The sequence below is a fragment of the Salmo salar genome, chromosome ssa04 (genome assembly GCF_905237065.1).
Source record: "Salmo salar chromosome ssa04, Ssal_v3.1, whole genome shotgun sequence".
NCBI lineage: Eukaryota > Metazoa > Chordata > Actinopteri > Salmoniformes > Salmonidae > Salmo > Salmo salar.
This window is the reverse complement of record NC_059445.1, coordinates 38,334,735-38,358,163: the sequence shown is the minus strand read 5'-3', so window position 1 is coordinate 38,358,163 and position 23,429 is coordinate 38,334,735. Positions and strand designations below refer to the sequence as shown.

Below are 23,429 nucleotides of genomic sequence, written 5' to 3'. Positions count from 1 at the left end.
GATGACTATGTCCTCGTGTGCCATCCTGCAGATAATCACTACTCTGCAGTTGAATGGAACGGTAGAAGCCCTCTCAGTAGCTCACCTTGTCGTACTTCTCATCCAAACAGTGATTTGTATGTCGGATGTCACCGGTTTATCCTGCTTTTGAATTGATTTAATACAGAACAAACCAGATTGTGAATACTCAGCCTCGTTGTCTATAGAATGAGAAATAAAAGTTTAATTAATCATATTGAAAATGTCTGTCACGTTTATTTTCTTTTGGTGGTTGTTGCTACACTTGGAGAACATGTTCCTATAGCTCCTTGCAAAGAAGTTGGTTTTGTATCGGTTGTCAATTTGAAGAATATACTTTTTGTGTGGGCCTTACTGATGTCTGTTTCGTGAGTCAAGAGAGGGATGTTTTATTTTCTTATTTTTAACAGGGCATTTACTGGAAAGTTGCTCTGTACCTGTGCGGAAGTCAGCACTTTCGGGTTATGAAAAAAAAAAGAACTTTCGTATTGGATTGCCACGGCCCGGTGATATCACCTTTTTATGCCTGAGATAGGATTATACCATTTAAAATAAAGAAAATGCTGTTATCCACAGCTTGTCTTCACTTACTGGGTTAGATGTACAACCAGTAATACTATAACCATTATATAATTCAGTTGTCACCACAGGCTATCATCCTCCGTACTAATACAGTGGGCTGCAGGGACAATCAATAACCATCATAGAACAATTCATCAGTGGAAAGGGGTTTGCAGGAAAAGATGGGTTAGGTTCATCACAAGAAGCCAGTTTTGCTAATGATCACTCAAGGCTCTATTCTACACATTCCCTTTCCACATGACACTGTCACAAGGCCATTTTAGCTCCTTCTCAGAAATACACACAAGGAAGATGGTGCTAGAACAGAATATCAACCCTGAGGCAGAATCACAATATATATTTAAATATCTTTATTGACAGGCATATTTACATGGGGGGGGGGGATGTTCCACACCAATACCTTGGGAAACCCCTTATTCTAACCATTGAATAACATACATATATTTAAGAGAGGCACTTTTCTTAAGTTATTTGTTGAATGTTTGTATTTTAACCCTGGGGGTAAAAAAGTGTCTGCATATTTGCTGTCTCCTGGCGTCAGGAGGTAGTGTGTAATGAGGAGATATCATCCTCACCCCTGTCTTCACCTACTGTAGGACCCTGGCTTTGTTTCCTAGTGACAACATCAAAGTGAGACAGTGCAAGCTTGTATTTACTGTGTACATCATGTTTCTGCCTTCATTTGGTCACTTTGTTTTGAGTTGTTGTCCAGAATATTTTCTTATCTAGTATTGTCTCTTGTTGGTGATTATTATTGTTTTTAAAATTGCAAAGTGGTAAGCAGTTAATGCTTGGTGTTGTTCTGAGGCACTTCTACAGCACAGTATGGAAGATGGTGGCCAAGGGAATCAACCCAATCGCCATCATCCACTGGACTGGACGGAGGGGAGGGGAAGCTGGGTCACACGTTAAGGATCTCAAACTCCTCTTCAGACTCAAACAGCTTGTCGGACGAGTCGATGAACTCTGTCCAAAAAGAGAACACAACGGTAATCCATTTGACGCGGCACACTCAGTTTAGTTTTGTAGGTTTCAGTTGAGGTTAAACACCACATAGAAGTTTCAATACGCTTCAAGTAATAAGGCGCAGTCATGCACCTATAAATAAATACACTTCCTGTATAGACCTACACTGTCATTTCAAAACAATATTAAGAAATAAGAGTGGAAGCTGGATACCAGTATCCCTATAATTATTTGCAGCCAGAATTTGTTATTGGTGTAATACTATGGGTCTGTCTGGTGGCATAGCTCATACCGGCCCCTGTGGTCTGAACCTCTGGTTTGGTGGGAGGAACGAAGGGGGGCCAATGGGGCGGGTGATTCTCCACCAGCTCAAACATCCTCAGGTTCCTCTTCATCTGGATCTCCTTAAAAAGGACATGGGTCTCAATCACAAGAGAATAACCTCCATCTGCATTGACGTGTGGTTAGAGTGGATGACTCTTACCTGCTGGATCAGGTTACACCAACTGTCAAAGTCATCCTCACTCTTACAAAAAAATCCCTTGAAAGAAAAGATCGAATTTTGATTGGCAAAATCAGCACCACTGTACACAAAATTCACATTGGAGCAACACTTTAGAACATGCCACTTAAAAAAAAAAAAGATTCATTTTAACTATACAAACAAGGCCCGTGAGACAGGAGGCTCGGTAGTAGAGCAGGTTATGGTGGTCGGTGTGTGGGTTCAGCTCTCACCAGGGCCACAGAGGGGTCCAGGTTGGTGATCTTCATGCGGCGTGGACTCCTCAGACAGTGGTAGCTCTGGTCGTCCACTCCACTGCCAGCCTCTGACTCCACGGCTGACTGGGTGGTGTGGGGGTCCAGGTAGATCAGCTCCTCTCCTGGAGGACACATACAGGCCTGGCTGAACACAGTGGCTTGACAACTCACAGGTTTGGCTTGTTTTTTTTTTTTGTTGCTTCCTTTTTGGGAACCTTCACTTACGGCTTCCTCTTAGACTCACCTACAAATCCGATGAAGTAATAAGCCAGATTGGGCTTTCCTCCCAGCACACCACAGGATTGTGGTATTTTAAAACACTCCTGAATGGGAGAACACAGAGTGAGACCAGTATAACTATTTAAAAGGCAACAGTAAATACAGGAATATTCTAGTTTAGTATCAATTGAATAAGAACAGAGGAATTCATTGTACCTTGAGGGCCTGGATGTAGACAGGGTTGATGTGGTTGATTCCCAAACGGAGAGGTATGACCAGCAGCAGGGGCCTCCAGTCAGAACGAGACTGGGATTGAGAATGCGGACACATCGTGGCTCTGTTCCCGTACGTGTGCGAACAGGCTTGCTCTGGTGTTTCTCCAGAGGTGAAGGGTTCCCCCCAGCCACAGGGTCTGGGCCGCAATCTGCTCCCTCTGCTTGCCTGGCGACACTGCTTCTCTGGAGAGGACATGGAAAGGAAACATTTGTGTCCTTTTGGCATCACCTTTGTGATCCTATACAGAACTCTCAGGTGGTAAGAGCTCAACAAGTGAGGGGTGAAGAAAAAAACGTACTGATGTCCTCGATCACCACCGTGTTGTCCATTGACACATACACAGCAAGAGAATTCCAGTCATCAAATAGTGCAAGTTTCCTGAGGAGAGATAACAGGTTTCTTATTCATGGCCAAAACTTATTTTAGCTTGAAGTCACTGAGTCCACTACTGATCTTTTCAATGTTCCGTAATCAATATTCAGAAATGAATTGATCAGTCGTAAAACGTGCTCATAAAATACTTACTTGAGTACTTGCGCAACTGTGTTTGGGCCATACCACTCTCCCACAGACTTCCCTTCACCGACTCCCATCTGAGCTGCAAGCAGGTAAAAGGCAAACAAAGTTCCCTGCAAAGGTCTAAGTCATGGCTCCTTTCTAGCCTGTCTAACCTGCCGTCTATTCATCAGGCTACTTGATATTCTTTCTTCAAGTTACACCTTTTTACTTTGAGGACCTGTCCTCTAGAAAATTATAGGAATGTGAGAGAAAAAAAATTACATTTGATCTGCTGATTCATGCTAGGTGTGGTCAGACCAAGGTTAAGGCAGAGTTAGGTTATGACTCTGTCTTACCCATTTGGTGTACGGAGTAACAGCTGTCTTTCCTATCCAGGAAACAGTGGAGGATACGATGGTACTCCTCTGGCTGTCCTCCCTCTGCCCTCCAACGCCAGGCTACAACAGGAAGACAGGCCACAATCACTGTGCCATTCTGACATAGCCGTGCTACAGACGCTATGGTCAGCTAATACAGGACTAGTAAAGGGCCAGTGCACTACTTTTGTGAAAAACATTTTTTTCAAAACAACAAAAAAAAGAATATATATATATATATATATATATATATTCAGATTTTTCAGGGGGTGCTGCAGAACCCTCATCACCCCTAATTCCCGCAACCCTGCATTCTGATAGCCCCTTTCTCACTGTTGAATTGATTACATAGCAGTATACATATCATGACCTATTTGGGATCCTCAAAATCTCTCCCCCAGATGAATAATTCACATATAAAACACCCCTTTGCTGATGCAGTTCCATACATCCCCACCCCATACAGCTATGTACACGACTCGAGACATCCCCCTCACCTCGTCCCAGCTGTGAGCATACCAGGGCCTGTGCAAGAATCATCTGCCCACACCGTAGCATGCATCCCCAGCCTGTATCAGAAGAGGGCCCTGTCCCGCCTACAGACCAAACAAAGATAGACACTTAACCGTTAAAGAAACTAGCCATCAATTGGTTATCACAATAACATCTGCCTGTTTCACTCACCTATGGGAGAGAATTTTTTCCTGTAGGTGAACCATAACCGCGAGTGAACGTCTGATAGGAGTTCTGTCTTTTCTGTGACCACACAACAAGAAGCACCGTCAAGCCCTTATTCGGGCTTCTTTTTCCACATATGAATCACAATGTGACTGCTAGAAGATGCCAGCCTACCTGTTTTAACGTTGTAACACTCTCCTAAAACCCATACAGGTTCATCGGTGTCAGGCAAGTCTTCAAGGAATTCAGAAAACACATTTATCTGGTTTTCATACTTGGCTAATACTGAAACAAGACATGGAAAATGGGAGACATAAAAGACTTGTCAATAAACATACATGATGTGATACACCAGTTCATAGAGTTTATACACAAGAAGTTTTGGGGATATGGGTTGTTATTTAGTCGCAATTTGACATTATAATTTAGGTTTGCTGGAATTATTAGACATGCAGGTTGGTTTGTTGTTGCCAACACTATTTGTAGATGCCTGATAACATACAGTATAGGCTGTACACTATATCTCAAAAACCCTTCTCCGTATGAATCATTTGCCGCCATTACATTTGGCTGTGGTAACTACAATTCCATGCTGTGTTTTAACGTTTAGAAACGTCAATAATCATCGCTTTCGAAACGGTTTTCGAAAACATATGCTGATACGGCCCTTATCTTTCATGTCAGCGAGATCGAATCTTTCGGTTTTGTACAGACCCATATACTGTGTGTGCCTCCTGTTGACAAACTACACTGCATCCCCAGTTTGAGACAATAACGCTTGGTCCGAAAATATGGTCGGATTGGCCGTATGGATGGTGTGACCGCAATCGCGAAGCCTCTGGAGGCTGTGCGCCTCTCAAAATGTGTAACAATGCAGACGGCTCCGTATAGCTCCGCATGGACATGATTTGTTGATGGTAGTTGAGGGCGGAAGGTCCTGTATAAACACAAACTCACTTCCTTGACAACTTCCTTCCCAACCGATGCTGCTCGGTGAAGTGCAAGAAAAATGGCGGGGGGAGAAAGGAGATGGTTGTTAAAGAAGAACGGTAGAAAGTGTAAGCAGAGGAGAAATAGAAGTGAATGAGGGCGAAGTATCGGAGGTGGCAGGTGTGGTGCCCGGGCTAGCACCGACGGTCAGGATAAAGATGAATCTGTGCGAGTAGGAGTGAAGTTTTTGGAGAAAGTGGACCCTTGCCTTTTGGCTGATCCATTTGAGATTTCAGGGTGGGTCAATTACAGAGTTGGGTGCTGTGGAATCTGTGAGGGTAACCAGAAGTGGTCTTGTGATAATGGTTTGTGTTTCTGCTGGTCAGAGGGAGCAGGTGCTCCGTGTTAAACGAATGGGGGAAAGAGATGTGAATTGTTTTGCTCTCAAGAAAAGGGTGCCATTGAAAGGAGTGATTACTGGGGTAGCAGTAAATGTGAAAGCTGACCAACTGAAGGGGAATATTCCCAGTGTTTGTGATGCTTGTCGTGAGTGGAGAAACAGAATACGTTGTCTGTTCTTTTGAGTTTTGATGTTGAGTCTGCCCGACAAAGTGCTGTTAGGATATAGAAGTTATCCTGTACGAGCTTTTGTGCCAACTACATTACGTTGTTACAGGTGTCAAGCTTATGTGCATGTGGCAGCAGTGTGTAGGGGGAAGGTTCCTAGGTGTGCAGAAGTGTGCAGAAGGGCATGAGACAAAGGAATGTGTACCATTGGGGAAAGTAGTGGTGTTAATTGTAGGGGTGCCCATGGAGCTGGGGATCAGAAATGTCCCGTGTGAGAGAGGCAGGTTCAGGTTCCCAGGGTTAGAGTAGTGCAGAAGTTGTCATATGCTGAGGCAGTGAAGAAAGTAGAGGAAGATGGGTCAGTGGGGAGGGATCCTAAGAGGAGTGGTATGAGTAGTAGATCTGTACCAGTACAGAGGGATAAATAAACAAGTGATATGTTTCAGTAAGATTGGATTTTTGGCATTTATAGTAATGGTTTATCAACTGTACTGAAGGGATGGAACGTAAGGCACAGAAAATAGGTTGTGGTGGCAGCTGCAGAGAGGTGTTTGGGTGTGCGAGACTTGACATCAGAAGAGTTACAGGGTGTGTTAAGTGGTGTCCCATCTTTTCAGGATGTTGGCCTGAAGTGGGACTACGGTATTTATTATTATGATATTTATTATACTTTTTGTGTGAGTGTAGTGTTAGATGGTAGGGTATTGGTTGTAATTGTTTTATTTTTTTGTTGAAAAAAATGATAATTAAGCAAAGCATAAGGGAGGTTATACTCCAGTCTAACAGGTGGCGGTAATGCAACATGTATTGGATGCCAAACGGCATTAAACCTCATCGAAGAAGATAGCTAATTAGCACAGGTAGCAGCCCATGTCTTCTGTAAACAAGCGGTGTAACATGAAGATATGGCCTTGTGGGAACACAAACCCTATTAAAAACACGTAGTAATTTACCTTTTTTTTGTTTAATTATTTTTTCACTGATATGAAAAAGACACGTTCCTAAAACAGTACCGCAGAGCTCTTTAACAAAACTCCCCCCTGCCAGAAGACACTATCGTCAATAGGGCTAAAGTAGCGTCTACGAGTGTAGCTGTACACTGTGTGACCAAATTACCATAGCACCCTTACACTGAAAAAAAATACATATCGTACTTCAGAGAAGAAGTACATTTCACTGACAATGCCCCGCTTTTCAAATGTTCTGAAAGCCGCCGGGTAGACAAGTGAGCGAAACAGGCCACCAAGGAAACAACAATGGCTAAACTTTCACATCAGCCATAGCTTTTTACAGGGGCAAGTTAATAACGACCAACATCTTTAGAAAACATGTTTTTGGTTCAATTGCAGGGCGATCTGACAACACATGTAAGGGACTAACTGAAAGGCGCATAATAAGTGAATAAGGTATTTGTTTTAGTGGCTATTACCTGCCTCCATCCTTCGGCTGTCATTGGCGTTAAAAGGCAGGATACACGCATAGTATAACTGGGTAATGTAGTTTAAATGCGTTTGTGCTTCGTGACAACGAATAACATTTGAAATCATTATAAACTACATCTACCAAAAATACTTGTTCATTACGAATCCACGTGAGAGTTTCCAGACTGCATACATTATTTGACAGTCTGGTTTTTGTAGGTTTTTTTTCACACAATAAAAAAAAATGGTTTTTGACATACTTAGATATGGCTAATTCCGATATGAAAAATATTCATTTTCATTGTCTCAATTATTAAATACGTGCCTGTTGCTTTAAAACATAATCCTATTTGATTTTTGCGTGCGTTTAGGCTACAATGTATATATCAGTCAAAAAACGTTCAAGCTTTGTGCCAGAATGTGGCAGTGTAAGAGGATCAAAATCGTAGTGTTATGTATCATGGGTCAATTGTGACTGACTGATCTACAAATAATAATGAGTAGTTATTTATGATGCAATGTTCTTTGTAGATCAGTCAGTCGGCAGTCTTCTGCAATGTCGAACATGCTCCATTATCATTGTAGCAAGCTGTCCTGCTTTGACAACACGAGCTAGCTACATTGTTGCCAGTGGCAGTAGCCTTACTGTACATGACGCCCCTAGTGGCCTATCTCTCTAGCTAGCGTGAACCGCAATAGCAAGCAGTTTGACTGATTAAAAAAAAAAACATCCTCTTGATACGTAATTGTATTGTTAATCCAAATAAGAATATAAAATATAGTCATGAATCTTCGGGGATTCTTTCAAGATTTCAATCCCAGGTAACGTAAAGAGAAATCTAGCTGTTAAGTTAACGTCTCGCGTTCGAGCTACCAGTAACTTAACTAACTTAACGTTAGCGAACTAGCTAGCTATCTGAACCGGTGAATCATTAGGACTTCTGACCCAACTGACGAACTAGCTAACATTAGCAAACTAATTTAGCTATTATATTGGCGAAGGACAGCATTAGCTAAGTTAGCAAACATTGATGTTAGCTAGCCAGCCTTGTTTTACAGTCGCTATTATTAGCTAGGTAACGTTAGCATTGTTTTTTTTTATGCCAACAAGCTAGATAACTAACCAGCTGAATAGTCGGAATGGCTGACTCCACTGAGCTCAGTTTCCTTGTTCTGGAATTGCATGGGGTGTACATTTTTGTACCAACCTGTGCTAACATAATCTGATGAGTAGCAAGCTAAATGTATTCCTGAATAGATTCATGGTTGATGAAATTGTGTTTTTTCCCTCCCTTCTCAGTAAATTCCTCATCTATGCCTGTCTGTTGCTGTTCTCTGTTCTACTGTCCTTGCGTCTGGATGGCATCATCAAATGGAGCTATTGGGCTGTGTTTGCCCCCATATGGCTATGGAAGCTAATGGTTATCATCGGTGCCTCAGTTGGCACAGGCGTCTGGTCCCATAACCCACAGTACAGGTGTGTTTTTAAACCCAAATGCGTTTATTCTTTGTTTAGTTTTTCTGTCAATGTGGCTGTCTTATCAATATGAAGCTGTCTGGTTGCCATACCTATCACTGCTGACTAGTATGTCTTATTTACTGTGCCTGTCATGCTGGCAATGCAGGGCTGAGGGTGAAACCTGTGTGGAGTTCAAGGCCATGCTGATAGCGGTTGGGATCCACCTACTCCTGCTCACCTTTGAGGTGCTGGTGTGTGACCGTGTGGAGAGGGGCACCCACTTCTGGCTGCTGGTCTTCATGCCCCTCTTCTTCGTCTCGCCGGTCTCTGTTGCGGCATGTGTGTGGGGCTTCCGCCATGATCGCTCTCTAGAGGTCAGTCTGGCATTTTAGCAGTTACAAGGATGTTATTTTTCTCAAATAGCATATTTAGGCTAGATCTTGGTGATTTATAATAGATATATGTATCTATCTCCATTGTTCCCCCCCCTCACCCATTTTTTTCTGTTCTTCCTATCTCTCCTTGTATTAGTTGGAGATCTTGTGCTCAGTCAATATTCTCCAGTTTATCTTCATTGCCCTGCGACTGGATAAAATCATCAGTTGGCCATGGCTGGTAAGTGAACTACCTCCCTAATATTTTGGTCTGAAATATTCTGGGAATTGAGTTCGATATATAGCGAGTTGGAATGGAAATATACGTAGACATTGTTGGTTTTTGTCATCCAGGTCGTCTGTGTGCCACTGTGGATCCTCATGTCCTTCCTGTGCCTTGTGGTCCTCTACTACATGGTGTGGTCAGTGCTCTTTCTGCGGTCTATGGACGTCATCGCAGAGCAACGGCGCACTCACATCACCATGGCGATCAGCTGGATGACAATCGTTGTACCTTTGCTTACTTTTGAGGTATGTGGTCATGCCATCCCCCCTCCAGTTATTAGTGTGTTTGGAGAGCTAAAGAAGTTGGGTTATTGTTGTCTCTGTCATTGGTTCTTCAGATCCTGTTGGTCCATAAATTGGATGGCCACTACAGCTCCAGCTATGTGTCAGTTTTCGTGCCTCTCTGGGTATCCCTGGTGACTCTGATGGCCACAACCTTTGGCCAGAAAGGAGGCAACCACTGTGAGTTATTCCTCAGACAGTGATAGCAGTGCAGCAGAATTAATCGCCATATAAGTCATATTGAGGCAATGTTATTTTTATTTATTTGAGAATCCAGTCAGTGTAACTCTTTAAATGTTGCTTCAAGCTATATTTGTTTGAACTGGTTTTTCTATTTTCTAACAGGGTGGTTTGGCATCCGAAAAGACTTCTGCCAGTTTCTTCTTGAGCTCTTTCCCTTCCTGCGGGAGTATGGGAACGTTTCTTATGACCTGCACCATGAGGACCCTGAGGTGTGCGAGGAGATGCCTGCACACGACCCGCCAAAAATAGCCCCGATGTTCAGCAAAAAAAATGGTGTGGTGATCACACAGAGCCCAGGGAAGTACTTTGTGCCTCCTCCAAAACTGTGCATTGACATGCCTGACTAAATTAAAGCTTTGCAACAACTGCTCCAGAGCTTTGATGGACTTCACATGCACCAGACTGCTGGATAAGTATTTTTTTACAACCACATATCTATTTTTTTTATGTAAATGGAATGTTATAGAAGGTGAAGTAGAAACTTACCCCAAACTGCGAATTACTTCTTCATTATTTTTGTGGAGTATGGGTGTCCTGAAAAAATGTGAACAAAGGCTCCAAAAAAACCCAAATATGGCCTTTTAAAACGGCATATTACATTGCGGATAAAGTTCGGAATGATGCAATTTCATGTGTACATATCTAAATACCTGCATCACTATACTGAGAGCTTTACCGTTTCTAAAGTAACCTATTTTGGTGTTTTTGGAGCGTTTGTTCATGTTTTTTCTGGGCCCCTGTATTGCACAACGAGGATGAGGAAGTGATTTGCTGTTTGGGGTAAGTTTCTCAAAAACAAGTTGAAATCACAAATAAAAGGTAGCTGGACCCTTCTATAACATGCCGTTTACATCAGAAATAGAGATTTGGTTGTAAAAAAAACAAACAACTTCTTTAAGAAGAGGCAGAAGAGCATAGCGTTCCATGTAAGTCACTCCTAGTGAGCGATGGGACCTGGTGGGACCAGAATTTGGACATGAGTTTTTTCTGAAAACAAAAATCCATGGCAGAGTATGTGGAACAAAAGGCACTCTTTTATCAACGTGTGTTTTTCCATTGTATTGGCAGTGGAAATAATGAGTTCCTTTTCATTGATTTATGTGATATACTGTATAGTACTTTCTATTTTCCTTGTGATGTTCTGTCCGCCAACAAAATATCTCCAAAGTGTTCATCCTCTTTTAAAATTCAGATGTCTTTCACATTATTCCAGTTGAAGATGCATTCTGTTGTATGTGTGTCAAATTTCCCAAACCCTGATTCTTTTTTGTTGTTGTTTGTTTTTTGTATCAAAGCTGAAATACTATATGTTAGGATGACAACACGATCATGCTTATTAGTGTAACCTTTTTAAATCTAAGATTAGCTTGCTACTTGGGTATAGTTGCTTTTTGTTTATTAAATTATTTAACTTCTCTATTGTGAGAAACATTTGTTGTAATATAATAGTGTTTATATATAGTATTATTCCCTAATACCCATTTGTATTTCGATGGTTTGGTTTTGATTTCTTAGGGTATTTTCCTGAATTAAGACTCAACCCCGATCTCTGTCCACTCAATTGTATTTAAGTTTACAACCTTGTTCCTCTACTGGCCCTTTGCACTGAGTGTATAAAAACATTAAGAACACCTGCTCTTTCCACAACATAGACTAACCAGGTGAATCCAGGTGAAAGCTATGATCCCTTATTGATGTCACTTGTCAAATCCACTTTAATCAGTGTAGGTGAAGGGGACTGGTTAAAGAAGGATTTTTAAGCCTTGAGACATGGATTGTTTGTGTGCCATTCAAAGGGTGAATGGGCAATACAAAAGATTTAAGTGCCTTTGAACGGGGTATGTTAGTAGGTGCCAGACACAATATTAGGAAGGTGTTCCTGATGTTTGGTATAGTCAGTGTATATGGCAGTATGGCAGACATTGTAGTTGGCCTTTGCTGTTACAATAATGTCAGATTCAGGGTGCACAACTTCACCTCAAGGTTCCTAGTAGTGTATTCTAGTTTTCAATTAATCTTGAGTATTCTGGGTAAACAGCCTGTTTGCGTCTTCTACCTTGCCAGGTCTACATTGGGTAATGTAAGGGAGAAAACCTGCAGTGCCACTTCTCTATTATTATACCTGTGTAAAATTCTTTGTTAGTGAAATTGTGACTCCCCTTCATACAAAATTGTCTCCCCCCCCATTGAACTTATAATGTAACCCCTCTCAAGTTTTGTTCATTTTGTCTGTTTTGTCTATGTTCTGTGACCACGCTCAGCTAGCCTGAGAGATGAGCATTACTCATTTGAAAACATGTTTTTGACCGAGGACGGACCAATGTTATACTTTTCCCCCTCTATTGTACCTCGTTTCTTACCTTTCACCATACACATTCTGTTGCAATATAGCTGTTTATTTTTCTGCTGGCAAGCACTTCAGTACGTGTTAAATGCTGATAACGTTTAAATCATTGTTTGTTATCGGTTAGTTATCTGGTCATCATTTTGTTGACTTGTCAAATGCATGAACATTGATTTCAAATTGAAATAATACTTTTTGGAAATAATACTTTTCCGTTTCCACATTGTTTATACTTGATTGGCTGCAATTTACAGTGAATACAAAATGATGGAATGAATCGTTTCCATGGACTTGTCAGTCGCTAGATGGCACTATGCGCCTATTTTAAACATTTTGGAACTCCCATTACCTTCTTATCAAGACGTCCTCGATAACAGGACAAACAGGAAGTGTGTAAGGTTTGGGAGAGTAGTTGAAAAGTCTTGTAGCTCATGTCAAAAATTACGTTTCTGGTGCGTCGAGGAATTGCCGATTAAATTGCATTTGTTGTAACGAGGTGGTCTATATAAATACAAGTCAACCATTGTTCCTTTATAATTTCAGTCGGATACATGTAGCCAGCCAGCCAGCCAGCCATAATTTACGCGTCACAGAGAACACAAAGGCATTGATTGACTGCGTGATGATGTGTGCAACAGCTTTTTCTTCTTACTAGCTCATTATTTTAGGATTGGTTTAGAGTGATAAGAGTAGCTAGCACCTGGTTGTAACGTATTCACGACGTGGAGTGACGATGACGTTACAAGTGGGTTGCCTATCATTCAAGCAGCCATATGCCGGATTAGTACTGGACGGTGTAAAAAGTATTGAGACACGTTGGCGCCCTCTGCTGTCCACAATGGAAAACTGCACTCTAGCTATTCATATTGCGCAGAAGGACTGGGAGGCCGACCAGTGGAGAGACATCCTCACCCATACACTGGGAATGAGCCACATGCAAATAGAGGAACTTCTAGCATCCGGAGACAGATTTGGCCGTGGAGTCGTAGCAGGTAAAACAGTACTTTTGCATGACTTAGCAAGTGGGGAGGACTCAAACACAGCACATCTCATGTTTGTTTTATACTCGATTTGGAATTGTAAAGTAGACTACAGATGAATCTCCAACCCCCATCATGTCTTGTTTTTAGGTTTGGTGGAAGTGGGGGAGACCTGGTGCTGCTCTGACAATGTGCCAGAGAAGGATCTGAGGGAGCTGGAGAAGGCAGCAGTGCTCACTGGGCTCACAGAGAAACACCTCACACAGCTGTCAAACCCACGCTGGCTCAAGGAACCCCTTTATGCCAGAGGTCACAAAGACATATGGACAGTAGATATCCCAGTGCAATTACTGCCTTCCGCGTAGTTGTGGTAAAATAATGTATACTCATTTTGTACTGACAGGATCATCTATCAAGTTAGGGAGGCAATATATTTGTAGACTACTCGCATTCGCTTTAAGGTGCAATAAATGACCAATGGACCAAAGTATTGTCAATGTTATTGTATATCCTGCATGTCTAAAATTCATATAGACACCATAACGTTGTTGCAATAGGCATTTATTATTAATCTAAATCTGTTTGCAGGGAGAATGGGAGGTCTGAATCATTGGAGCTGTGGGAGGTGAATCCCTGTGGCAGTGAGGAGATAAAATAGGGCAGGGTTGCCATGATTGCCATCACTAATGGAAGACCGAAGGATATCCAGGTGGTGGTCATGTGGGTCTGGAGCTGGGCTAGACAAGCCGCTCGGGCATTCCTCTTTGAGAACTGGGTAGTAAACCAGTGCTTGGGCTGCTGTTGCGGTGTTCTTCAGCCTCCTGGCCTGAAGTGCTAAGGTCTGGTGCCAACGATATGGCTGAAGTGCTTGGGAGTGGAGCTCTGCAGTTCAGCCCAGTCGGAGTCACATTGCCTGTATCTGCAACGCTTGGGCTATGCTGGTGACCAGTGCTGGTCTCATTGCTGTTGCCTGATTTCTCCCTCCCTATGCCAAGTCTTGTGCCTTTGACCTGCACACATCTCTTCATTCGTGACGGGAGATGTTTGAATGCTTGGTGGAAATTGGGATTGGCGTAGTAGTGCAGCTGCAGGATAAAAAGTCAGTGTCAAGAAATCACACGTCCGAATTGGAAACTACCGTAACACAATTTGATATTCATGAAACTTGCCTTTGACGTCCATGCGTTGTCTTCCCTAAGCAATGAAGGTACTTAGTGAAGTCAACCTCGATACCAGAGAAAGCTCTTAAATCCATAGGCGTTGAGTTGGCGGAGAAAACTCTTCATGCCGGATGTTTCGCAGATTTTGGATGGTCCAGTACTTTTCATTACCTCCCGTGTGAACAGCTCCTCGTCTATCACTAGTTACATTCCCGTCCGGTCCCATTTCATAGATTCTAGAATTTCTCTCTACAATGGTCCACAGTTGTTTTGAGAATGAAATGTAATAAAAATTGTCATCCACCGGGTTCATTTTGAGTCTGAGCGGTATCTTAAGGTTTCTTGGACATGTTTTTCTGAGCCAGAATCTGGAATGCGCTCTCTTCCTCTTTTAGTCCTCGACTCCAGAGTGTATACCAACCCAGAGTGTATACCAGTGCATACCAACCCAGAGTGCATACCAACACAGTGTGTATCTGAACACACCAGCACGTGACAAAGGTTGTGAGGTCTCTGCTGGCTGGGTGGAGGGGCACCTGAAGATAACCCTGACGCAGGTCAAGCTTCGTGAAGACCGTGGAGCCATGAAATTGTGCGGTCAGTTCCTCAGCTGTAGGCAAAGGGTACTTATCTGGGACAACAGCCTTATTCACAGCACGGAGATCCACACAGGTCCGGATTCCACCTGACTTTTTGGTTGTGATGACCAAGTTTGAAGTCCAGGGGGCAGCATTGACTGGCTCAATGATGCCTGCCTCCAACTGTGACTGGAGATCCTTTATGACGTCATCACGCAGTGCAAAGGGGATGCGCCACGGGCTGTGTGACTACGGTCACGTCCGGGTTCACTAGGGGCCTGCGAGTAAAAGCTGTGAGGTAGCCCAGTCCATCAAACAGAGTTGGCTAGTTCTGTTGCCATGTGCCGGTAACTTGGTGGATAGCTGACCCGCTATCATCTGTGTGAACCCCAAGTCTGTGAAGAGGTCGAGGCCCAAGAGGTTAGCATCCCGCTTAGCAACGTGAAATGTAAATGATGGCAGATGCTTGGCGCCGTAGTGCACTGGGACCTGGAGGGTGCCTGCAATGTCTATTTTGGATCTATCATACCCGCAGTGGAGGACTGTTAGAGTGGTAGGTGACTTAAAAACCTGTAGTAAGTGGCAAGGTTGAGCGACGACACCGCAGTGCCAGTATCCAGTAGCAAAGGCAAGCCCAGCTGCACAGTGCATGTCTTGAATGACACATGGTTAGTGGAGATTTCAGTGTTTTCATGTTGAGAGCGAGATGAAAATAAGGTCCTGTTCTGGGTGGAGGTAGTAGCTGGGGTAGAATGACACACTTTTTTTTAGCAAAGTGATTGTAGTTTGAACAGTTATTGCGTATTTTCCCACAGGCTGGGCAGTTTGAAGCCCTTGAATTGTGAGAGCTAGCCCCACAGTTGCCACAGCTACTTCTGTTTGCTTGTCTGTGTGCCTGCTGCACAGGCATGCCGGTGTCTGTGTCCACGCAGCTATCGACGTGGGAGGGCGCGCGCAGCGTGTGACCGTTGTAGTGCACGTGAAGCTGCTGTGTGAGAATGCCTGGGGGCCGAGTGCATCCTGCAGAGCTGTTTGTTAGTATAGTAGAGCATTCCAAAGCCGCTATTTTAATAGCTCCGTCAAGTTGTAAATTATCCGATTCCAAAAGCAGTTTCTCCCTTCTCTTTTCACATAACGTCCCCTCTATCAGCTGATCCCTGATGATCTCTTCTTGAGGTGTCCCATAGTTGGAAGAGCTAGCCTGAATCCTCAGATTAGCCCGTTAGCTTTGAATGGACTCACCCGGGCGTTGTTGTCTTTTCCGTAGCCGGCAGCGTCGGAGGAGCACTCGCTCTTTCTCGGCGAAGTGGTTCCGTAGGAGGCTGACTGCAGCGGTGAATGTAGGAGCTGATCCAAGCGCTCTGAAAATCCGCTGTACCGAGGCAGTGACGGAGCAGTGCTGTCCTCCGCTTGTTGGAGATTGTAGAAAAGTCCATAGCTTCGAGATAAGTGTTAACTTTGAAGCTAGTTATTCCACGGGACTGGAGGTTCGCCAGGCATGGCGAGGAATGGTGCAGGTGGTGGTAAACTGAATTCATCCATCTTCGTCGCCGACGTTATATCTAGCTTAGCTGTCAAAGAAGGCACATCTGCACAGTTTCACATTATGCATCACTCTCTCGTTTAATGACGTGCCACTCATTCTGACAACCCATTCATCTGTAAAGCAGCACACTGTCGTAAACCATAACGTACAGTACGTCGTACCATACATAACAATATTGATTGTGGTTTTGACTCGGTCTTGGACAGTGAGGACTCGTAATTTCTTCCCGAGACCAGCAAAGTAAAAACAACTCATATCAGCTTCCATTCAGTCAGCGCATAAAACCGCTTCACCAGGCCAAATATAGGAGTGTATATCTATTACAGTGCATTCGGAAAGTATTCAGACCCCTTGGCTTTTTCCACATTATGTTACAGCCTTATTCTAAAATGGATTAAATGTTTTTTTTCCCCCTCATCAATCTACACACAATACCTCATAATGACAAAGCAAAAACAGGTATTTTAAAAATGTTTAAAAATCAAAAACCTTTAAAAATCAAAAACCTATCACATTCACATAAGTATTCATACCCTTTAATCAGTACTTTGTTGAAGCACCTTTGTCAGCGATTACAGCCTCGCGTCTTCTTGGGTATGATGCTACAAGCTTGGCACACCAGTATTTGGGGAGTTTCTCCCATTTTTCTCTGCAGATCTTCTCAAGTCAGGTTGGATGGGGAGCGTCACTGCACAGCTATTTTCAGGTCTCTCCAGAGATATTTGTCACATGCGCCGAATACAACCTTACTGTGAAATGCTTACAAGCCCTTAACCAAAAATGTTGTTTAAAAAAAAAAGTTAAGAAAACATTTGAAAAAAATTAAAGTATCACAAAATAACAATAATGAGGCTATATACAGGGGGTACTGAGTCAATGTACGGGGGTAGAGGTTAGTCAAGGTAATTTGTGCATGTAGGTAGGGATAAAGTGACTATGCATAGATAATAAACAGCGAGTAGCAGCAGTGTGAAAACAAAGGGGGGGTTAATGCAAATAGTCCGGGTGGCCATTTGACTAATTGTTCAGCAGTCTTATGGCTTTGGGATAGAAGCTGTTAAGGAGCCTTTTGGACCTAGACTTGGCTCTCCAGTACTGCTTTCTGTGCAGTAGCAGAGAGAACAGTATGACTTGGGTGACTGGAGTCCGACACTTTTTTTTGCCTTCTGACAGTATATAGGTCCTGGATGGCAGGAAGCTTGGCCCCAGTGATGTACTGGGCTGTACGCACTACCCTCTGTAGCGCCTTATGGTCGGATGCCGAGCAGTTGCCATAACAGGCGGTAATGCAACCGGTCAGGATGCTCTCCGATGCAGCTGTATAACTTTGAGGATCTGGGGACCCATGCCAAATCTTTTCAGTGTCCTGAGGGGGAAAAGGCGTTGTCGTGCCCTCTTCACGACTTTCTTGGTGTGTTTGGACCATGGTAGTTTGTTGGTGATGTGTACACCATGGAACTTGAAACTCTCGACCCGTTCCACTACTGCCCCGTAGATGTGGATAGGGGCGTGTTCGGCCCTCCTTTTCCTGTAGTCCACGATCATCTCCTTTGTCTTGCTCACGTTGAGTTAGAGGTTGTTGTCCTGGCACCACACTGCCAGGTCTCTGACCTCCCTATAGGCTGTCTCATCGTTGTTGGTGATTAGGCCTACCACCGTTGTGTCGTCAGGAAACTTAATGATGGTGTTGGAGTCGTGCTTGGTCATGCAGTTGTGGTTGAACAGGGAGTACAGGAGGGGACTAAGCACGCACCCAAGGGGCCCCCGTGTTGAGGATCATCGTGGCAGATGTGTTGTTGCCTACCCTTACCATCTGGGGGCTGCCCATCAGGAAGTCCAAGATCCAGTTGCAGAGGGGGATGTTTAGTCCCAGGGTCCTTAGCTTAGTGATGAGCTTTGTGGGCACTATGGTTTTGAATGCTGAGCTGAATTCTCACATAGGTGTTCCTTTTGTCCAGGTGGGAAAAGGCAGCGTGGAGTGCGATTGAGATTGCGTCATCTGCTGGGGCGGTATGCGAATTGGAGTGGGTCCAGGGTTTCCGGGATGATGGTGTTGATGTGAGCCAAAACCAGCTTTTCAAAGAACTTCATGGCTACCAACGTGAGTGCTACGGGGCGGTAGTCATTTAGGCAGGTTACCTTCACTTTTTTGGGCACAGGAACTGTGGTGGTCTGCTTGAAACAACATGTAGTTATTATTACAGACGCGGTCAGGGAGAGGTTGAAAATGTCAATGAAGACACTTGCAAGTTGGTCTGCGCATGCTCTGAGTACACGTCTAAGGTCTTGCTCACATCGGCTACGGAGAGCATGATCACACAATCACCCAGAACAGCTGGTGTTCTCATGCATGCTTCTGTGTTGCTTGCCTCGAAGTTAGCATAAAAGGCATTTAGCCCCTCTGGTAGGCTTGTGTCACTGGGCAGCTCGCGGCTGGGTTTCCCTTTGTAGTCTGTAATAGTTTGCAAGCCCTGCCACATCAGACGAGCGTCAAAGCTGGTGTAGTAGGATTCAATCTTAGTCCTGTATTGATGCTTTGCCTGTTTGATGGTTCGTTGGAGGGCATAGCGGGATTTTTTTTATAAGCATCCGGATTAGTGTCCCGCTCCTTGAAAGCGACAGCTCTAGCCTTTAGCTCGGTGCGGATGTTGCCTGTAATCAATGGCTTGTGGTTGGGATATGTACGTACAGTCACTGTGGGGACGACGTCGTCGATGCACTTATTGATGAAGCCGGTGTCTGAGGTGGTATACTCCTCAATGTCATTGGATGAATCCCAGAACATATTCCAGTCTGTGCTAGCAAAACAGTCCTGTAGTGTAGCATCCGCGTCATCTGACCAATTCCGTTTTGAGCGAGTCACTGGTACTTCCTTCTTTTGTTTTTGCTTGTAAGCAGGAATCAGGAGGATATAATTATGGTCAGATTTTCTAAATGGAGGTCAAGTAAGAGCTTTGTACCTGTCTCTGTGTGTGGAGTAAAGGTGGTCTAGAGTTTTTTTTTCTCCCTCTGGTTGCACATGCTGGTAGAAATCAGGTGCGGCAGGTAGCCTAGTGGTTAGAGCGTTGGGCCAGTAACCGAAAGGTTGCTAGATCGAATCCCCGAGCTGACAAGGTAAAAATCTGAACAAGACAGTTAACCCACCGGTCCTAGGCCGTCATTATAAATAAGAATTTGTTGCCTAGTTAATTAAAGGTTACATTTTTTAAAAATGGGATGGGTGACTGGGCATGCATGGACAGAGGCCCACCCACTGGGGAGCCAGGCCCTGACAGGCCCACCCAATCAGATTGATGTGATTTAAGCATTATTGTGGACTTAGACCATCATAAAAAAATATATATATTAAAATAAAGTGTGATTTTTGAGAATGAAAATCTGAAAAATCAATAGGAAAACAAAAAAACAACAAAGGAAAACAGGATTTTTCACACAGGGTGCCTTTCCTTCTCTGGGCTGGCCATTTGGGAACTTTTTGCCAACATTTTAGTATACCCACTTCTCCAGTCACCACTGCATAGGGCCGATGGAAAGACAGCAGTCACACAAAGCATGATGTTAAAGGATAAGCAATCCATAAACTCATAATAAGCCAGTAGGTCCCAATCATAAGAATACAAAAACACAACCATTAAGCATTTCCCAATCAAAATGTACATTACTTACCTTGGCAAAAAGCAATTCCCGTTTAGTACACAAAGTAACTTGGTGATGTAAAGTTTAAAGTGGAACTGACACCGTTTTAACTATTACAAAATGTGGTTCTATTTGACTCAACGTTCCATGACATTCAGTAAGGCATTGTTGGCTAAATAGATGGATGCAGTTCAATGCATGATTGATATCGTTCACCAATACATTTCTTGGTAGTCCCAAAAATATTGCTATCAGGTTGTAAATCACAGCTGGGCTGGTACATTGTTTGCTGCCTCCATTCGGGATGCACTGTTTCAATTTCAATGACTCAATATTCTGGGCAAAAATGGACAAATGTAACTCTCGCTGGGAATGTCAATACAATCAAACTAGCAAGGCAATGATCACAGTCAGTCATAAGGTGGCTAATAGCCTAGCATATCTATTTATGTAGCAGGCTAAAAACACAGAGCCTAACATTAGCTAACTAGCTGCTAGGAGGATGTCATGCCATTGGAGGAGTGGGTGAGTGAGTGACTTTTTCCCCTCATATTGTTTTTTGGTGGCTATACACAGCTAGAGATGCAGGTGTCATTTGGTTAGCTAGCAATAACTTTAACAACTGTTATCCCGTTAGCCAGATTGAATGCAGAGAGATATGCTACTCCGATTTCAGAGCACTCTCATCTGAGTGTGTCAGACCACAGAACTGATGAATTTACGAACGTGCAACACCTGCTGCATATGTGTAGTGTCAGGAAACGTAGGGAAAAAAGTACAAGATAACGTGTAAACATCCTAACCAGCTCTGATACGGTGAGTAAAATGGTCAGAGTGAAGAATTCTCTCATTTGTGTCTGGAAGTAGCTAGTTAACTTGCTAAAGATGGCTAGCATGCTATCTTGGGTGCTTGGTTGGGACCAGCATGCATTGGCAGGCAAGCTGCAGAAGGACGAGGAGGCTACAATTCCCCATTGTTTATCAGTGCAATTTTGAGGCTTTATCTAATGTTCCTTTGTTAGATTTTAGCTCATCTTGCTCTGGCTAGCATTAGCTAGCACAACCTTTTCATGGTTGTTTGATCAATAGGACTGTAAAGTTCCCAAATGTAAAGTACCCGTGTGGCAAATGGCTTATTTGTTTAAAGACCTATTGTAGCTCCGATTGGCTATAGTGCACCGGTTTTAGTTACTGCAGTATGTATTAATTGTCCAAATGCATGGCCGCGTTCCAACTCTATTTTGCTATAGAATATACACAAATGCCTTAGTATACGTCATTCCCAAACATTCTACGAATTTATGAAAACGTGACCATATCTAAGTGGTCGCTTGTCAGAAAATGCTTTAAAAAACTGTAATTCTTCCTGGGGGTATATGAATAGATTTTAAGATTTCATGTTGCTAAAATGCTGTCAATTCCACTTTAAATGCATCAGTTTCACACACAAGTTATTTTCAAAGAAATTGCTAACAACAGCAAGCGTGCTGCAATACAAAATGAAAGTTACGTATGTTACCACGGTTATGTGAGCTATTGCACTCCAATATGGTATCCTTCTGCTCGGCAGGATACAGTACATTCCAAGTAAGAATTTAAGATTAGTCCTGTGTACCTGGTAGCGCTGTGGCTGACCCCTTAAATAGCTGCCGCTGCACTAATCCCACCTTGTGTCCTTTTCGAGGGGCCGTAGATCACCGACAAGACGATTGGAATGATCCAATTGTTACATACGTAACCTTCGTTATGTAGCACTATATAAATCGGATCAATCCAATATGGTATCACAATACCAGATTAATCGGTGAACTAGGCATGGTCAGACAGGAGCAAAATCCCGTTGGACTGAGCTCAAGGCAGTCATGGTTGCTGTGTCCCTCCATCTCCCTGTAGGGAAATGGAGGCAACACCCAACACGGCTCAATCTGGTTGGCTGCAGCAACATTGACTCGATAGTGCCTAGCAAGGGGAACTCCTCGAAGCAGGGCCCACGATGTAACTACTCCTCTAATAGAATGCGCCGCCACAGCAGACGGCAAAGTCCAGCCGGCCAGCTGATATACTGTAGTAATAGTGTCCACAATCCAACGTGAGAGTCTCTGTTTTGATAGGCTCTTCCCCAGAACTCTCTGACCATAACACACGAACAGCTGATCTGACTGTCGTATTGTCTTAGTCCGTGTAAAGTAAGTGTCTAGTGCCCTCACTGGGCAAGGCACACTTGGGGGAAAAACCCAATCCACTCACAGCCATGGGACAAATGTAAGGGCCAGTTCACATGTCTGTCAGACAGGACCTATGGCAAGAAATAGAGGTTAGGCCAGAGGATAACACTCCCCTTGTCTGCACCCATTCGGAAACATTTAGCGCTCACTGAAAGAGCATGAAGTTCACTAACCTTCTTAGTAGAGCTAAGAGCCAACAGGAATGCCACCTTTATGGAAAAAAGACGCTAACCCCAGGGTCTCGAGGGTGGCCTAGCAAGTGCTGACAGCATCACGTCAAGGTCCCAGTTTGGCACCAAACGGGCCTTCGATGGATACAGACATCTAATTCCCTTCATAAACTCGGAGTGCAATGGGTAGCCACCCAAGGGTCCCTCTGGGCCATTGTCATGTCACGCCGAAATTGTGGCCAAATACACACTCAACGTAGATGCCGCTCAGCCCACATCAAGCAGTGATTGTAAAACCACTTTGTAAATCACACGACTCGGGGACAACATTATGACCCTCACACCAAGTACAGAATATGCCCCACCACATTTGATATGACACATTGGTGGAGGGTCCGGATGCCAGAGTGTCCCCCGAGCCTGAGAGAGCAGGTCGGGTCTCAGCAGCAGCTCCCATGGGGTCCCAGAGAGGAGGGACAACAGGAGGCTGAACCATGGTCGTCTCGGCCAGTATGGGGCTATCAGGAGTAGCCGGTTGCCCTTCAAACTGACCCTTTCTAGCATAGTTGTGATCAGGGGAAATGGTGGGAATGCATAAAGTGTCGTTGCTGGCCAATCGTGAGTGAGGCTGTCCAAACCCAGAGGGCCTAGAATGTCCGACATCGAGAACCAGCTGGGACAAGGAGTGTTCTCCTGAGATTCAAACAGGTCCACTTGCGCTCTCCCGAATCTTTCCCACAGCTGTAGCATCACCTGAGGGTGTAGACTCCAGTCCCCCTCCGTAGGGCCATTTCTCGAAAGCATGTCCGTTGCCCGGTTCAAGACCCCGGGGATGTGCGCTGCCTGCAATGACGTA

The 23,429-nt window shown here is 43.9% G+C and overlaps 4 protein-coding genes across 6 annotated transcripts in view; 3 read left to right on the top strand and 1 right to left on the bottom strand.

Moving 5' to 3' along the window:
• Positions 1 to 973: 973 nt before the first annotated feature.
• LOC100196573 (ATG4 autophagy related 4 homolog A (S. cerevisiae)) lies at positions 974 to 7,315 on the bottom strand. Its single transcript, NM_001141602.2, is given in 6 exon segments — positions 974 to 1,463; positions 1,465 to 1,475; positions 4,193 to 4,291; positions 4,380 to 4,451; positions 4,548 to 4,658; positions 7,300 to 7,315. Coding segments are annotated over 6 exon segments (318 nt in total). The 5' UTR covers positions 7,310 to 7,315; the 3' UTR covers positions 974 to 1,448.
• Positions 7,316 to 7,975: 660 nt separating this feature from the next.
• t185l (Transmembrane protein 185-like) lies at positions 7,976 to 11,351 on the top strand. Its single transcript, NM_001140554.1, is given in 7 exon segments — positions 7,976 to 8,113; positions 8,592 to 8,768; positions 8,917 to 9,124; positions 9,282 to 9,365; positions 9,479 to 9,655; positions 9,748 to 9,871; positions 10,037 to 11,351. Coding segments are annotated over 7 exon segments (1,053 nt in total). The 5' UTR covers positions 7,976 to 8,075; the 3' UTR covers positions 10,282 to 11,351.
• Positions 11,352 to 11,660: 309 nt separating this feature from the next.
• Positions 11,661 to 13,745, top strand: LOC106602949 (protein EOLA1). Its single transcript, XM_014195997.2, has 2 exons — positions 11,661 to 13,270; positions 13,409 to 13,745. The coding sequence occupies exons 1-2, from the start codon at positions 13,012 to 13,014 to the stop codon at positions 13,621 to 13,623; spliced, it is 474 nt and encodes a 157-aa protein (XP_014051472.1). The 5' UTR covers positions 11,661 to 13,011; the 3' UTR covers positions 13,624 to 13,745.
• A 132-nt stretch (positions 13,746 to 13,877) lies between these two features.
• Positions 13,878 to 23,429, top strand: part of LOC106602948 (high mobility group protein B3) — a 48,158-nt gene continuing 38,606 nt past the window's right edge. For 2 of the 3 annotated variants that reach the window (XM_045716888.1, XM_014195993.2), the window contains exon 1: positions 13,878 to 15,549. In XM_045716888.1, the coding sequence (XP_045572844.1) occupies positions 15,502 to 15,549 (48 nt within the window). In that variant the 5' untranslated portion in view covers positions 13,878 to 15,501. The remainder of the gene's footprint in view (positions 15,550 to 23,429) is intronic. The other variant, XM_014195994.2, reaches the window with a different exon arrangement.

Bases quoted from the DNA above. Each gene is read 5' to 3' on its own strand.
- LOC106602949 (XM_014195997.2), top strand. From the start codon at position 13,012: ATGACGTTACAAGTGGGTTGCCTATCATTCAAGCAGCCATATGCCGGA. The intron at 13,271-13,408 runs GTAAAACAGTAC...TCTTGTTTTTAG, and splicing joins TGGCCGTGGAGTCGTAGCAG to GTTTGGTGGAAGTGGGGGAG.